Raw genomic sequence first — 16,386 nt, 5'->3', positions numbered from 1 at the left:
GAGGTTTTAGATGATAATAAGAATAATATTTAATAACCTTCAATTTTACAAAGTAGGTCAGTGAAACATTTACAATGTTTGAATCATGCTATAGTATAATATAATTGAAGCTGTAGATATGTTATTATTCAAAAATATATATTATTTGTGAGATTGATAAATTAATAACAGGTTTTATCACATAATATATTTTTAATAAAAAGCACAATACATACACCATTTTCTTTAAATTTTGTCAAGGAGTTGGCTGAAGTACTGAATTCCTTCATATAAGAAATTTTTATCCAAGAAGGATAATTATGAGCAATTGTGTCTAGGTCATTTATACGACTGCTGTTATTGGAAAGTGTACCTAAAAAGGGAGTGACGAAGTAGAAGCCATGTTTAATAGAACAGAGAATAGTCAGAAGATATAGGCACCTCGTAGCTTTAAGATTTTGTCTCAGAGTAAGAGTGCTTGCATGACCTAGTTGGTTGCAGTTTATTTAGAGTTCTGAAGGTTCTCCTCTGAATCGTTAATAATTCATTAATACACAAGTTGGAGGCTTGTCCCCAGAAAATGATACTACATGAAAATATGTTATAAATTTTGGCATATTACAGGGTGTAGCGCATGTGGCCGAACAATATATAAAATTCAATTTGGAATTCCCGCCACTTTTTACCACATGTAAGGTCGCCATTGGCACCCAAATGAGCTTGACGTATGTATTGAATGATCATAACCTCAAAAAAGTTGCAATGCTGAGAGTATGTGCAGAATGTAACTGAAGAGCCACAATTATTAAAGTGGGCACTGTTCATTCTGCAAAAAAATTATTCGGTCCTTTGGGTGCCTTAGATCAGCAGTATATAATGTTGTCGCCAAGTATAATGAGTCAGAAAAGGCAAACAAGTTTTGCAACACCAGCGAGGAAAACTCAATCAAAGGAGCACATTGTCAGGATGTCCGACGTCATCCAATCCAAATTTTTTTATGGGAAAATTGTTTAATTTGTCCAGATTTTTGCACTGCACCCTGTAGAGAGCCAAGAGTGATGTTTTAGTGAAGGTCTGGCATGTGACTCGCATGATTTTATTACAGATAAAGATTCAATGTGAGGATTCCAGTTTAATTGGAATTCAATCATTTATCCTTAGAATATAGATTTTCCTAGCAGATATAAGATATTGTGTTTTTAAGGGTGGAGATATTGTTATGAGGTGATCGGGATGGTGCTGTGGCTAATGCACAGGCTTCCCACTGAGAGGGCCCGGGCTCAAATCCTGGAGGTGGCAGATATTTTTCAGTGGTATCCTGATCCCTATTTGAGGTGCTTTGTGGAGAGCACTTTGAGTGAGTACGACGTCAGTCTGATGGGATATTAAACTCCACAACCCTCTTGACAAGTGTAAGCTAATACCGGAATGCCGGGTTTCTCTCCATCATTCCCTTCCCAACCATCACTATTAGTGCAAATGACCTTAGCTGTCAGTCGCCTCCCTTAAAACTATAACTACATTGTTTTGATTTTTAAGGATTTGTTCAAAGAAATACATTTTAACTTGGTTTTATCATCATTGTTAATTAAATTATTTAATAAAAACAATTTCTTGGCCTGTTCAATGGTATCCATTACTTCAGAAATGTTATTATCAACATTAACCGAGTCTATTTTCCTTAATTGTTTCTTCCATGCAGTTAACAAAATCATTAGTATATATAAGATACGATAGAGGACCAAATCTGAACCCTTGGGGTAAGCCTTCTTATCATGTATTTTGGAGTGGATATGGCAATACGGCAATTCCAGAAGAACTTCTAATCTAGACATATTGTAACCCATCTTTCAGATATGATTTTAAACCTATGAATGTGTTATCCTTGATACCTAGTTAGTCAAGCTTATTTCATAAAAGATAAAATCAAAGGATTTCCTTACATCTAGGAATACATAAACAAATTCCTTCTGACAAAATTCTGGAGCCTATTTTTACATTTCTAAGCCTACCAGTCTATAATACAATGTAACACCCTCGAATATATTGAAAAGAAACTATGAAAGTTGTGTTTTATACAGGGTATTACCTGATGTTTTTCGCTTCACTTCTGACAGTAATACTATCAGGTAATCAGTTCTGTGTACAGGGTGGTCACCAATTAGATATTTTCTGATTCCAGGCTTTCAAAGATAGAATATTGTCATTGAAGGTTTTGCGCTTTTACTTTTACTAACTCATATTCCTGATGCACAAGGGTCACTGCCAAATTTTCATACACTACTATTAGAGCATATTCCCCAGTAGCATAAACATTCATGGATACATAATGAATTAATAACAATGATTTTAAATTTCATGACCAAGCCATGTAAAATTCCACTTGACTGTAGTAACGGATTCCTACATTAGATTTTTTTACTTTTTTTAAGCATCTTGGTGAATTTTAATCATGCCATGACAACTTTTTGCATGTTTAATCGCTATTATTCAGGAAATAAAAATACATTAATGGTTATTGATGGAATTTCATTACAGCTTAGAATGAGAAGTCACCATGACCCTTTAATCAGGGAATATTTTATCCTAACTAGATATATAGGAGTACATCAGTAGGCACATAGTATAAGTGAAAAAAATAATGCCTACCGTAGAATATTTTAATATAATGGCCTTTTTACTCTAAGTATGGAGTAATGAATAAGAACCACTTAGTTTCAGTGCAGGAAATAGGCAGTTGTTTCAAAGTGCTGCATTTGGTTGCCCCAATTAACTGCATTTATACTCATTCAATTTGCACAGGTCTGAAGCACAATTGTTTGCCTTCAAGTAAAATACATACAAACAACCTAAGTTAAAAATAATAATCACTATAATCCTACCATTAAATCTGTATTAGTCTATCATTTCATGTAGGTTTTGGATGGACAGAGACTGAACAACAATAAATTCCTTTGCCACTCCTAACAAAAAACCTGATATCGACCACTACAATAAACCCTTCTTTGAAACTGTCACACTTCCTTCCTCCCTTACTTTCCACTCAATATGCCAATCCTTTGCATGCTCGCTGAACATTTGTCTCTCAATAACAGTCTTTGACGTTTAATCTACAATCAAAATGCTCCAAATCCACCTTTAGCATCTCATTTAGATCCCTCCCAATGATTCTCTTTCCTCCCCACCATACTTAGCACTTTATTTGTTCCCCTTCCTATCCATTTCACCTTTTCATCCTTCTCCACACCCTCAGTTCAAAATCCACCAATCTACGCCTGTCATCTTGTGTCAACAATCATGTTTCCACACTGTACAAGAGCACACAGCTCACAAGGTTTCACTAATCTTTTCTGAACATCCTAACAAATTGCCCTTTAATAAATTCCCTCCAACTTGTGAAAGCTTATTTGCGTAATGCAATACTTTTTTTTATTCCCTACTACTTCCACCATGTTGGTCAAATACACTGCCAAAATAGTATAGGTAAACAGTACAACCTGCTATGGTTATGACCGCCTATTTTAATGTTTACACTTGCCATAACCTTCCTTCAAAACCTCACAGCCTTTCTTATCTTTACATCAATTCTAATCACATACCTATCACACTGGTATTCCAATGCATTGAGCAATAATTGATTGCTAACCCCTTGGCTTACTGGCTGACTAAAGCAGGACTATTCACATCTCACCGATTTTATTGATTGCCTGCCATCCTACCTCCAGTTCTTCCCATGGCTCTTTTACCATTTCCTCCAAGCACATGTTGAAAGGCATGTATGATAATGGACACTCCTTTTTAACCCTTCTCTAGTGAACAGTCCACCCTGATTCTTGATCCAACTCTTGCACCTGAGCAGCCTTGGGCATGCACAGGTATTAACAGGAATATGGATACCTGATTCAGTTTGCCTTGCCTGATTGCTTGAGTGAAGGATTATCAAGTTTCCCTCTAGGTTAGACTGTCTTTATTAATTAATCGGCTGTCTTCATAAATGTTTTGAGGGGTAATTCCACTATTAACTTGAGGGTTAAATTCTTAAGTCATTTGATTCCTAGTACGTACCTAGGCTAGTTCTCAGGTGATAAATGATTTCCTGCACCTTTCCTATTGCTTATTCTCCTAACTATTTCAGAGAACTTACTGCCAAGCATTTTTAAAGGAGAACTCTAGGTCAAACTTAAAATTTTTCTTTTCCATTCTTATTTCTAAAGCCTCCTTTATGAATTAGTCCCAACAGCTAATAGCCAAATGGTTTGTACTTGGTCAAATATTTAATCCAGTAATGATGCACTTAATATGCTAACATGAACTAAAACCATAGCGACTATTGGGTCAAAAAATTCTAGAAATAATGTTGAAAATGAAAAACTTAAGCTTTTTCTCCTTAAGAAACACTTATAAACCAAATCTTTACAATGTCAACATAGAGTAAGAATGGGAAAGGGGAATCCAATCAGCAATAATGTAAGTAGGGCCCTAGGAATACACTTCATGCCTTCCAAACTTCACCTTTGACAATGAAGTAGTTGGCCCACAAACTTTCCATGCTTAACATACCAATCTTTTGGAAGATTCAATAATTTTTCAGTTAATAAACAACTTGTCAAGTCACCTTCCAATAACTGTTTATTGAAATTCGCCACATACATGAACATTAATATAATGAATATTATTAGCAAGTAGGTCGCGGTAGTCCGGTGGGTAGAGCATTGGACTGCTGATCGGAGGGTCCCGGGTTCGATTCTCGGGCAAGGCACTCTGGGCACCTGCAGCTCCACCCAAGCTCAAGTGATTGGAACACACAGGGAAAGGAACAGGCCCCCCTACCCTGATGTGTGAATTTCACATGCCGTATAGGGCTTAGTACTGGGAGAACTCTACCATCACCTACTAAACCGACCTTCAGGTTGATTACTGTGTTTATGGTTTTTATTATTAGCAAATGGGTACTTGAGCGGGGGCAACAGTATTTTGGAGTTCTTACCTAGTTTCTTGTGAGCTAGTAGTCCTGCTGCTATTTACACCATCACCTTTGGCTGATGACTCCCCTTTTGAAGGACTTGAAGCAGCAGCACCACTGGAAGCTGTAGGATGTGCATCCTTAGCAGCTAACGCAGTTGGATCAGCTGGCACAGGTGGTGGTGGAGGAGCAGGCTTTTGCTTGGTCACCATGACCACAACAAATTTATCCTCTTCAATGTGAATCTCTGTGAGTGCAGATTCATCATTAAGTATTTTTCCTAAAAAAGAAAATCATTTAGTTTAGTAAATCCTAATGCTAACTCAGCACAAATTATTAAAACATTCTCCTTTGTGAAGCATTTCCTAAATTCGCATTAAACATTAAAAATAATTAACAAAGATTCATAACTCTAGCTCACACCTTCAGCATAGTTACTTTAGCATTCCATGAAATGAATTTCTATGGAGTTTTTAAAATTTTACTCTTAAGACATAATGATGAATGATTCCTAAATGTGGGCATCTGATTGCCAAAATACTAAAATGGTCACAGGTTTGGATTCTGCAAGGGGTTTTGATAACATATTGGCTTCATTCTACTTTTACCGGTATCTACAGAAAGGAACCACAAGAGCCTAGAGTTTCTCCAACAAAGTTGTCCAACTACTAATCCAGTTTATAATTTCAACCAAACCAGCCAAACTCTACTTTAAACAGATTGAGGACTTTGATGTCATAATACAATTATTGGAGAGAGATTATTACGACTATTTACTCCTCAATACACAAATTACAACGATGCAATATTTTCAACAAATTCGTCACCCTTCTAAAAAAATTAAGGAAGCTCACAGCACACAATTTGTACTCTCTATATGGTCCCAATATTCATTTAATATATCACAATGTTGCCATAAACAGCAATCTTTCAAGGCTAATGATGATAGGCAGTAACATCGTTTGAGTAGAGAAATTTGATATCGCAATAAAACTAATGGAAAGGATCATGGCAGTGAGTCAGCAATTCATGAAGGTAGTAAAAGCTCAGACGTGTATCTAATTCATTGTCCAATGTAATTAGGCGGCGCATTACCTGCATATATCAGTCTCTGATTGGAGGCTGGGAAATCTTTCCCTTTCTCTGTTTCTATTTTTTCTTTAAGATGTTTAACCTGTAAAAAAATTAGTCATATTAAAAAATGTTTTGGGTTACACCTACTTAACATACCCTCGTTGTTAAGTTTGAATTACTGACGGCTCCTTAAACATTTTAATGAGAAAATCATGCGTTAATTTCGCATGATCAGACAAGTAAGCTAGGATTTTTTTAGATAATGTTCAAATAACCAAAAATACCTTGCAAAATTAATGCAAATCATGTAAACCAAGAGGGATACACCGGTAAGGAATTTTGAGTTAAAAAATCATAATAAATTTATTATACACCAGAATAACACCTCTTTAACGATAATTCATGTATATGCTTCCAAAGCACCCCCACATACATAAACAATTTCAACAAACGTGTATTTTAATTTTACCTAATAACAGTCATTTGTTTTGTAACAGTCACAATTGCTTTTCGGCACACTTACTGTTTGGCTAGCATCTATTTCAACTTGAAATGTCTGTTGTTGAAGGGTCTTCAGCGTAATTCGCATGCTGTCCCGATAAATTTTCAGCAGGAGTCCGAGAAGGTGTCGGAAGTTCAAAACTCTTGGCGTGGATTTTCTCGCTGATTTCAGCCAGTCGCCATGTATTCTGACATCATGAGATCACGTGACTACTGTAATCCGCATATCCGCATTTGGTAGATCCAAAATTCTACACTAGTCTTATAAACATTTTCATCGTCCTTTCTGCTTTTATTCGCTTTGCTATCATGGCTTCAACTTCTGAGCCATCGGAAATAAACATCAAATCCAAAAGACCGTCAGGTGATGTTTTAATTACAAATCGAATATTTATCTATGAGCGTAATGCCTTATGTTTGATGCCATTATTTTGTAATCTTGGTATTGACATTTAGAGTTTTCTTATTTTTCTTGCGAAATATTTAGTGGCTTAAGTTTAAATTTAGAGCAGTAAAATTTATATATTACTTTAGTACGTTGTAGAAAACAATTGGCTAATAATTTTGCTATTTATAGTAACAGTGATAGTTCTTTTTGGTAGATAGTGCATTTAAACAGCAAAAGTTACCAGCATGGCAACCAATTCTAACTGCTGGTACAGTTTTACCGACGTTTTTCGTTATTGGAATCGCCTTCATTCCCGTTGGAATAGGATTGCTCTACTTTTCCGATGAGGTAGGTACAATCAGTCCATTTGCAAGTCATGATCCATTTCAAAATCCTAGTATCAGGGTGAACGATCGTTGTGTCACTGTGTGTGTGTGTGTGTGTATTTATTTTTAAACCCTAAGGTCAAATATGTTGCGTCCTCAACAGGAATGATTTGTTAAAAATTACAGTTATTCGGCATTGAAAATTTCACCTTGTAATCTCGTGCATGAAACTGCTTAAGAAATTGCACATTATGAAATTAATAGATATTAACAAATAATAGGGTAAACATTGCAATTTTTTCACAATTTATCGTCTTATTTTCTCCCATGAATATTTTATGTCTTTTGCCATTTTTATCACTTTCTTGTTGATATAGGTATGTATTTAATGATTTTAGTATTTGGTTTAGTTGGTTTGGATTAGTTGACCTTCATGTACCTTTGCGTTAGCTGAATTATTTATGTGCTTACAGTCGTCTGTCGCTGTGATGTGGAAGAAAATGGAAGAGCTCTAAAAATTCTACTTCTGATCCTCCCTGAGAATAAACTATTTCCATTGATTCAAGGACATGTTATTGCCATACGTAGAACTGGTCATATAAACACAGAGCACTTACTGCGTGAGGAGCCATATAAATATACTGCTTACAAGATATTAGTATAGTTTACCTTTAAATCGTAGGAATTCAGAAATTTGGTTGGCAATTAAAACATTTTACGCATTTAGCAGCAGCAGTTTAAACAATCTTGTCAATTAGTAATCTCACCAGTCCTTCATTGCTCCTTATGCTAACGTTCTCCAATGCTGCCCGCTCATTACTAATCCTTTTTTCTGCTGCATGTTTTTCCTTTTTTGGTTCTCATTAGTCTTAATTAAGCCAATGTACCTCGGAGTGTCCAATTAGTTAACCACTCCTTTTAGTTAACTTGCAGTAAATGTTCTCTCCTTCCACCTTTTGACGTGTATACTTAATAGTAACCAAGTTGTTATTTATTTCCGTAATTCTTGGCTAACACAATTTTTTGGTCACTTCTGGTTTTCATTTATCTTCTGCTGCTGATGTCATTCGCATTGCCATTCCATGGAGAAGTTAACTCCATTGGTTCTAATGAACTGTGTCCTGGGGTTCAGGCTTGTACTCTATGCTGTTTGTAGTTGTTTCTTCCAATTGAAAGCCTTCTTTTCATAGGTTCTCCCTCTTACTATTTCTCTCTTTGAATATTCCATATTTGGCAGCCATGCCAATTCCCAGAATTCTTCTATTTATGCCTATGTGTCCTTCAAAATGCTAATATGCAGTTCCCTGTACATATTTTAATACTTAAAAAGTCATAACAATCCATTGGACAAAGTTCATCCTGTCACTTCTGCTGATTTTTTTTAAATATTGAAGTGAAATATGTCTTTGGGTAGTTACAGTATTAAATTGAGGACCTAATTCATTTTCCATTGGTTCATGTCTCTCATATCACATAAAGTATCCATGCAAGGAAACTTAAGGCTAGGTCATTGCCTTCTCGACCAAAACTTAGATATGACCCTCGAAAATTTAAGTTCCAACTTTAATTCTTCTGGTGAAATAATATAGCGGGCTATAAAAAATAATTCTCTATTTTTTGAAATATCGCATTATAAAATGGACGTAAGACACTAGATGTGTCCTCCATTAATGCATGTTTTGCTACTGGGGCAATTGGGTGGATGCTTTTACTTTAGCAGTAGTCCACCAGTCAGGGTTGATTCATGATAGTCTTGGCAACTAATCATTGCTACACTTTTAAGGCCCACCTAAATGGTACTAATCTCTATAACCCTTGCCCCACAAAAATCATTTTCAACTGTCCGTATATTCTACCCCTCGTTATTAGGTGTGGAGAACTAAAAGGTTGTAATTATTTTAAATTAAAAATATTTAGCCAAAAACGATTAACTATTGTGGAAAGGTTTTTGGGTAATCATTTGGAGTAAATATATAGTTGGTATCTAGTTAAATATTATGGCTCACGTCCTTGATTACATACTGTTGATTGTCCCTGGCATGCTTATAAATACACATAATTTTGTATGCAATTATTCAGGAATAATTTTTGGCATTTTTGGTTTTATTCAAAAAAGCAGCATTTACTTGAAAAGTTATATGCATAGATATATGATGTGATGCTGATATTGAAATTTGTGAATTGTAGCACAAATATATATTTTTTTATAGGTGAAAGAACTAATGATTGATTATACAGATTGCCTAAGTGTTGTGCCAGAAGGGGGTAATCCTGTAAAATGTGCTGATGTAATTGCACGGAATGCATCGCTGACTTGTAATTGTAGCCTCAACTTCACTCTTGATAAAGATTTTGATGTAAGTATTTTATTGATAATTTCCTTGATATTTGCCCATGCATTAATCCAGGATAATAATGAAAACAAGAAAGATATATTCATGAAGACTATTGCTGAAAACTGTAGGGAAAGACTGGCAAAGGAGGAAAATGTCATGCCCAAAAAGGCAATAGCAGAAAGCAACACTTTTATTTATTTATTTATTTTATTCAGTTTAAGTCCGAAAACAGCACATTTTGGCCTTTACATCGAACTTTTAACAACGATAACAATGGTCACATTTACAAACACCCAAGCCCTAGATGGAGGGAAACTCACCCAGGCGGGAATCGAACCCGCGACCCTTGGAATGGCAGACGAGGACGTTACCCCGCCGCCACCGGGGCCGGCAAAATGTCTGACAATAGGACCATAATTTCTCAGTCTGATGATGTTTTTTTGGACTCATGTGGCAAAAATGGATGCCATATTATGTGGTACCTGGCAGGAAAATGTTCATTAAAGATGTCCAGGTGGTTCTTGGAACATATAAGATTAAAAAGGGCATTCAAGAACCTGGGCGTAAAATTGATTGAACACCCTTAAAAATTTACATAACCCAGAGACTTGGAGTGAGAAGTTTACATGAGACTTGGAAAGAAGAAAACATCTGAATGGTATTTTAGAATTTCAAGATTCTACGTTGACTGTTTTCAAAAATGTTATCATTATACCGCCTGGTTACATCTCATCTACAAGGAGGCAGGAATATATCTATATTTATTGCTATTAGAAGTGGGATTTTTCGAAAATTGAATTGAAGAACTTTGTGTTTATTGTCATATTTACTTGCTCAGTCTCTAATGATAACAAATGCCGGAAAAATCTTCATGCATTGAGAAGGAGCAGCAGAATTTTGCATTGTGCAGGTAATAGAAAGAAGGGGAGGGGCTCTTGCTTTTGGAATAGTAGCATTAGAAAAACAAGTAAAATATCATTTGTTCCTTAAAAGAATGGTTGAAGGTGTTGTTAAAAACTGAGAAAGCAGAAGCTAGAAATAAGTTTAATTGTTTGGGAAGCTTGTGTAGCATGCAAAACAACTTCTTCTTATCATAGGATTAAGGCGCAGATAGTTTTTTTGCCATGGCTATTGGGATCACATAGCTTTCATCTGTGTTTGTTCCTCTAGTTCATACATTTGTTGCATGTAGCCCTTGCTGATGTTGGTTATTTGATAGTTTTTTTAAATGAAACTGTAAAACTTAGCTTTGGAGATTTCTTTTCCAATTCTAAAGCTGGCATAAATAAAATAAATAAATTCGTTTTACTTGACAATAGCAATATTTTACTACCGCAATACGTGCAGATTGAGGTAGCAAAATTGGTTGATCAGCTTCACATAGAAAGATGTGTGTGTCCATATTTTAATACAAATTATGTTTTTCAGGGAAAAGTTTATATGTATTATGGCCTGACCAATTTCTACCAAAACCATCGTAGATATGTAAAATCTCGAGATGATAATCAGTTGCTTGGAAAACTTGATGCATCTCCCTCCAGCGATTGCAATCCTTTTGCGTACACTGAGAGGACACCACAAGGAGATGTTATATCAAATGGATCTTTAACTATGCCAATAGCCCCCTGTGGAGCTATAGCAAATAGTTTATTTAGTGGTAAGTTATGACATATTTCTCATTCCTAATTAGTATTTTAGGAATGTGGAATGTCCTGAAAATTCTATGAATTTCTTGACATAGTTATCCCAGGTCAAGGAAATGAAGTATTTGGAATGATGGGCTCCTGTTACTCTAGCACTTTTGTTATACATATCTTTTGGGTAAATATAATCCTGAAATGCTAAACTCTTTTCCCAAACTATGGTAGATTCTTGGTCAAATATTTTTTTTAAATATTTGCATCCTCTAGTGAAAAGGAAAATTGATATTTACCAGCATTTTTTAATCCCTTTAAATTTTTTATTAGACAGCAATATTTGTGTTCCCATTTTCCAAATGGATATTGTGGCAGTCTCTCTTAGGCATATACCAGGTGTAAGAGTGTGAAATACAGATTTCAGGCAACCGATGGTGCACCAATGCAGTTTGTGGTATAATGATTTGATACCTATACCATTTTGTTGTGCCAAGTGTCAGACGTGCATGAGTGATAAATTGAAAAAGTGTTTGCTTAGTGTTGTGTTGCTGTGTTTAATTTGAAAAAACTGCTGCTGAATCATACTGATTACTTTGAGAAGCTTATGGTGAACATAGTCCATTGCAAAATATGTGTGAACAATGGTTTTGCCGTTTCAAAAGTGGTGACTTCAATGTTGCAGACAAGGAGCTGGGAAAACCACCAAAAAAGGTACAAAAATTTCAAATTGTAAGCATTGTTGGACAAAGATGATTCACAAACACAAAAACAACTTGCAGAGCAATTGAGCATTGCTCAACAAGTTGTTTTCAATCGCCTACAAGAGCTGGGAAAGTTTCAGAAGACTAGCAGATTGATACCACATGAGTTGAACAACAGGCAGGTGAAGAGGTGCAAAAACTCATGTGAAATTTCGCCTGCATGATACAAAAGGAAGTTGTTTTTGCATTGTATCGTTACTGAGGATGAAAAGTGGAATTATTTTGATAATTCCCAATGCAAAAAATCACGTGTAGACCCAGGTGCACCATCCACATCGACCACATCTCTTTGTCAGAAAGGTGATTCTTTGTGTTTGGTGGGACCAAAAGGCTGTGGTCTATTATGAGCTGTTAAAACCTGGTGAATTGGTTTATACTGAATGCTGCCAAGAATAGTTGTTTGATATGCACAGTTGGCTGCTTGAAAAAAGGCCATAAACCCAAAAGAGGCAACACAAGGTCATTTTTAATTATAACAACAGTCCATCACATATGGCAAAACCAGTTCACAACACGTCAGAAGCACTTAGCTGGGAAGTTCTGCCCCATGTGGCTTACTAACCGGACTTGACTCCTTACAAATACCATGTGTTTGCATCGATCACCACTTGCTGAGTAGCACTTTGGTTCATACAAAAATGTGAAAAAATGGCTCGATGAATGGTTTGCATCAAAGAGGGAAGATTTTTAGTGGTGTGGTATCCACAATTTCCCTGAAAGATGGGTAAAATGTCTAACTAGTAATGGAGCATACATTGAATTAAGCTCTTTTTATCATTCTTCCAAGTTTTTTTCTTAGAAAAAAATCAGTATTTCATGCTTATACACCTGGTAAACTTAAAAATAGGCTTCTATGATATCCATTGGTTTCATTGTTAACTTCACTATTGCAATTCTTTCATTGTCTCACCCAAACGTCTTCTATTTTATTGTATCACTCTTCCACAGTTTAATGCAGTTGCTTCCCACTTATCAATTTGTGGAATGTGTGTGAGCTGCTGCAGCTACTGCTCCAAATGTATCCTCTCTTCAGCCATTTCAGTTTCGTATGCCCATATTAAGATATTAAAACCCTATTCTACCCTTTGTTTCTTTACGTACATAAGTCTTCTCCATGGCCAGATTTGTCGCCTAACTTTTTTTCTTACCGCCAGACAATATCACATTTTATCCATTATGGATAATATTTTTATAAACTTGATCTTCTTTAATATTATTGTAATCAATCTCACTGTTATCATAAAGCTTTAATAACCTCTTCTGCCATACGAGTTGCATCTAAATCCCAAAATAATACGGCAAGTCTTTATTAAAATGGTATCTTATGCTGATTTCATTGGAGAATTCCCTACTGCCCTGCAAACAACTGATGATGAAATAGGTAACAGTTCCTATACAGTTAATGAAATGTGTAACTATTTCTTGGATACTTTTCTTACTATTTTTAATGGTTTTTTTCATATACAAGCAATAAAGTGTGGAAGGGCTCAAAGCAGAGCTTGGATTACTGCTGAGATGATAATAATCTCCGTGAAATTATAATCCCTCAGGAAACTGTATAAAACTATCAAATAAAAAGCTGCTCAACAGACTTTGCCCTTCATAGAGTTAATAATTCTGTGTTCTATGGCCTTGATTGTTATTTCAATACTATAGACATTTTTCCAAAAAAAATTGTTCAAAAAGTATTGCAAATTTTGATTTTCCGCGGGTTAAGTATTTTTGATTTTTTTGTGGCATTATGTTGGTACTTATGTCTCTCCACTGATGCTGAAAAGTTCAGCCATTTCGAATGTTCAGTTAATTGTTGACAGCTGTTTTGCTTGGACATGATTTGGCTTGTCTTCGATTTTTGCCTATTCCAAAAAATGGATCTGAAAATCTATATCAAATTTTGTGTGAAAAACGAAATTAAGTGCATGGCTGCATTCCGAAAGTTGACTGTGGCATATGGAGAGGCTACCTTGGACCAAAGCAATGTTTATCGGTGGTACAAAATGTAGACTCTTGACGTTATTATCGAAAAAATATGGATCCTCATTCACATGGTTTAAAAGCTCTTGGCAGATTCGTATGCAAGTTTCCTTTTGTTCATTCGAGAGTACTCGCGGCACTAACTTTGCACATCTTTTTTAGGGATGTCATGCGTACACTTGATCTGAGATCCCTGCCCAACAAAGCTTTCGCTCTTATGAGATTGTCATTGTCTTTTGAGGTCGAAAGGTATCCTGATTGTTCGACATCTTCAACATCTTCTCTACCCTCCTAAAACAACTTATGCCACTCAAAAATACATCATCTACCCATGTATAAGCTGCCTTGAGCATGTCATGAGTCTCTCGGTTTTGCCCAATTTCACCCAAAATTTGATGGCATAGTGCTGTTCCAATAACCGGGTCATGACAGAGCGTAACAAGGTTACGTCATAGAGGTTTCATAAATGAACAAGATCTGCATTCCACAAAGGCTGGGAGCCAACTGCCACTGGCCTTCTGCCTTTCCTGAGACTCCCCTCCCTCCAACCCAGTCAGAGAAATTGTCATCAGTCTACCTGGGAAAAATTAAGTCATACTACTTTTGGGACAGACCTTCTAAGTAACATGCCATAATGTACCTCCAAGGATCCCCTGCTAAAAATACGAACCTAAGTGAAATCTGATCATTAACCAAGATGTACTAATTACCAAACTAGAAATAGACTGGATTATATAGTTACAGGTATATCACACCTTACAATCTCAATTTATTCCATAATGGTTCATTGTATATTTTAAAATTATTTAATAGTTTACCTTCATCTATTAAAAATAAGAGCAGGTTTGTTAGCTTCAAATCAAAATAAAAATTTTTTAAAGCTATATGCTTCTATATATTTTATGAATTTCTGAACCTGTAATTTTATATGTTTATTCCGATAAACTAATATTGTATCTGCTGTCGTGTCTTGTGTTTTAACTTTCTCGTTATTGATGGTCCTTATATATGTATTTCCATATCTTAAAGGCCAATAAAGATATTGGTATTATTAGAACTATGAACTGATTGAAATACTTATGTGATTTAAATTCTTGTTTGAGTAGTCCTTTGATTGGAAAAATAGATCAAGAAGTAAATATCTGGGAGTATAACCTTTAATTTAAATATATCTAATAGTCCTTGAAAAAAATGGATTGCTGATGATTATAAGGAGGAAAAGGTTAAAAAATCAGTGTGGAGATTCATAGGATGGATAAGTAGTTAAGAAAATTGCTGGAAGAGATGCATGTTAGGTGTCTGATTGAGGACTATATCACGGAACATAATGGCACTCAACTGCATTAGGCATGGTGTGCATACATGGGAGAGGTCGCTCGTGGGCATGAAGGAGAGAGTGCGTAGTAGGCAAAATTGTCATCATATTCTAACTTGTATTTTGTGGCGCTTCAGTTAAGGGAAATATGGGAAAGTGCATTATAAGTTGGGCCTCTAAGGAATGTGATAATAGGTACCCTATTAATTAAAATTAAATACCCTGGTACCCTATTGTGTACACATGGTGTCTGCCTTTCTTCCTGTGTCTAGTAAGTTAACATTTAATTAGACCTTCCAGCAAAAGGCCTTTTTGGTCAAGGGCCTGCTGATTTTGTGATAATTGTCATTTAATATTGAAAAATATGTAAGAAACTAGAACTTTATGGTTTTTGGGAATCCAGAATTACCTTTTGATAAGTTGCAAATTACCTGAACTGTTTACTAGCATATTTTTCTGACCACATTTCCATTCTCATATTAGTTTATTAGTGGCATAGATAGTTACATTTCATTCTAGTATGCAAAGATGTTTTATATTATGAAGTTGTAATGATATATTATTTCTTCCAGATGTGTTGACAATATATTCCAATGTCCACAGTGCAGAAGTGACTCTTCTGCGTACAGGTATAGCTTGGCCATCAGATAAAGATATTAAGTTTAAAAACCCTAAAGGACCTCTTAATGAAGGTGAGTAAGCCTTTTTTGTATTATGTATTAGCTTGGTTACATGAATATAGTGTTCATAATTAGGGACATCTCGAATTGTCTACATCCATGTGTTCATAAGGTGTACAGTTAATGCTGGAAATGTAAAACTGCATTTGTGATGTCAGTGGTTCTCAAGTTTTGTGATATAACAGAAACATCTTGATAGAACTTTATGTCGTCTATCCATTTTGCAATATCCACGTTATAATTTTCAATTTACCCCTCAACCACTGTTTGAAAAATATTGGTGTGATAGGTTGCATGTATCCGATTGGGTACATGCAACCTATCTCAATAGTGTGACAGTCCTTCTACTTACAAATTGATTGATTGATATGTAGAGCATAGTTTCTATCAGACAGAATCCGTTTCATTAAAATCAATTAGAAAATTTTTAATAGTAAAAGTTATCCAAAAAA

The 16,386-nt window shown here is 35.5% G+C and overlaps 2 protein-coding genes across 5 annotated transcripts in view; one reads left to right on the top strand and one right to left on the bottom strand.

Moving 5' to 3' along the window:
- Positions 1–6,712, bottom strand: part of Rad23 (UV excision repair protein Rad23) — a 42,412-nt gene extending 35,700 nt beyond the window's left edge. For both annotated transcript variants that reach the window (XM_071596064.1, XM_071596065.1), the window contains exons 1-3: positions 6,540–6,712; positions 6,038–6,116; positions 4,967–5,222 (exon numbers count right to left, since the gene is read on the bottom strand). In XM_071596064.1, the coding sequence (XP_071452165.1) occupies positions 4,967–5,222; positions 6,038–6,116; positions 6,540–6,605 (401 nt within the window). In that variant the 5' untranslated portion in view covers positions 6,606–6,712. The remainder of the gene's footprint in view (positions 1–4,966; positions 5,223–6,037; positions 6,117–6,539) is intronic.
- A 4-nt stretch (positions 6,713–6,716) lies between these two features.
- Cdc50 (cell cycle control protein 50A) overlaps positions 6,717–16,386 on the top strand; it is a 28,830-nt gene continuing 19,160 nt past the window's right edge. Inside the window, exons 1-5 of one of the 3 annotated variants that reach the window (XM_071596067.1) lie at positions 6,717–6,881; positions 7,120–7,253; positions 9,442–9,588; positions 10,996–11,224; positions 15,827–15,946. In XM_071596067.1, the coding sequence (XP_071452168.1) occupies positions 6,827–6,881; positions 7,120–7,253; positions 9,442–9,588; positions 10,996–11,224; positions 15,827–15,946 (685 nt within the window). In that variant the 5' untranslated portion in view covers positions 6,717–6,826. The remainder of the gene's footprint in view (positions 6,882–7,119; positions 7,254–9,441; positions 9,589–10,995; positions 11,225–15,826; positions 15,947–16,386) is intronic. The other 2 variants (XM_071596066.1, XM_071596068.1) reach the window with 2 other exon arrangements.

This window comes from Hetaerina americana, unplaced genomic scaffold (genome assembly GCF_022747635.1).
Source record: "Hetaerina americana unplaced genomic scaffold, ioHetAmer1.1.p SCAF_74, whole genome shotgun sequence".
Classification (NCBI taxonomy): Eukaryota; Metazoa; Arthropoda; class Insecta; order Odonata; family Calopterygidae; genus Hetaerina; species Hetaerina americana.
This window is presented reverse-complemented; position numbering and strand designations above follow the sequence as displayed.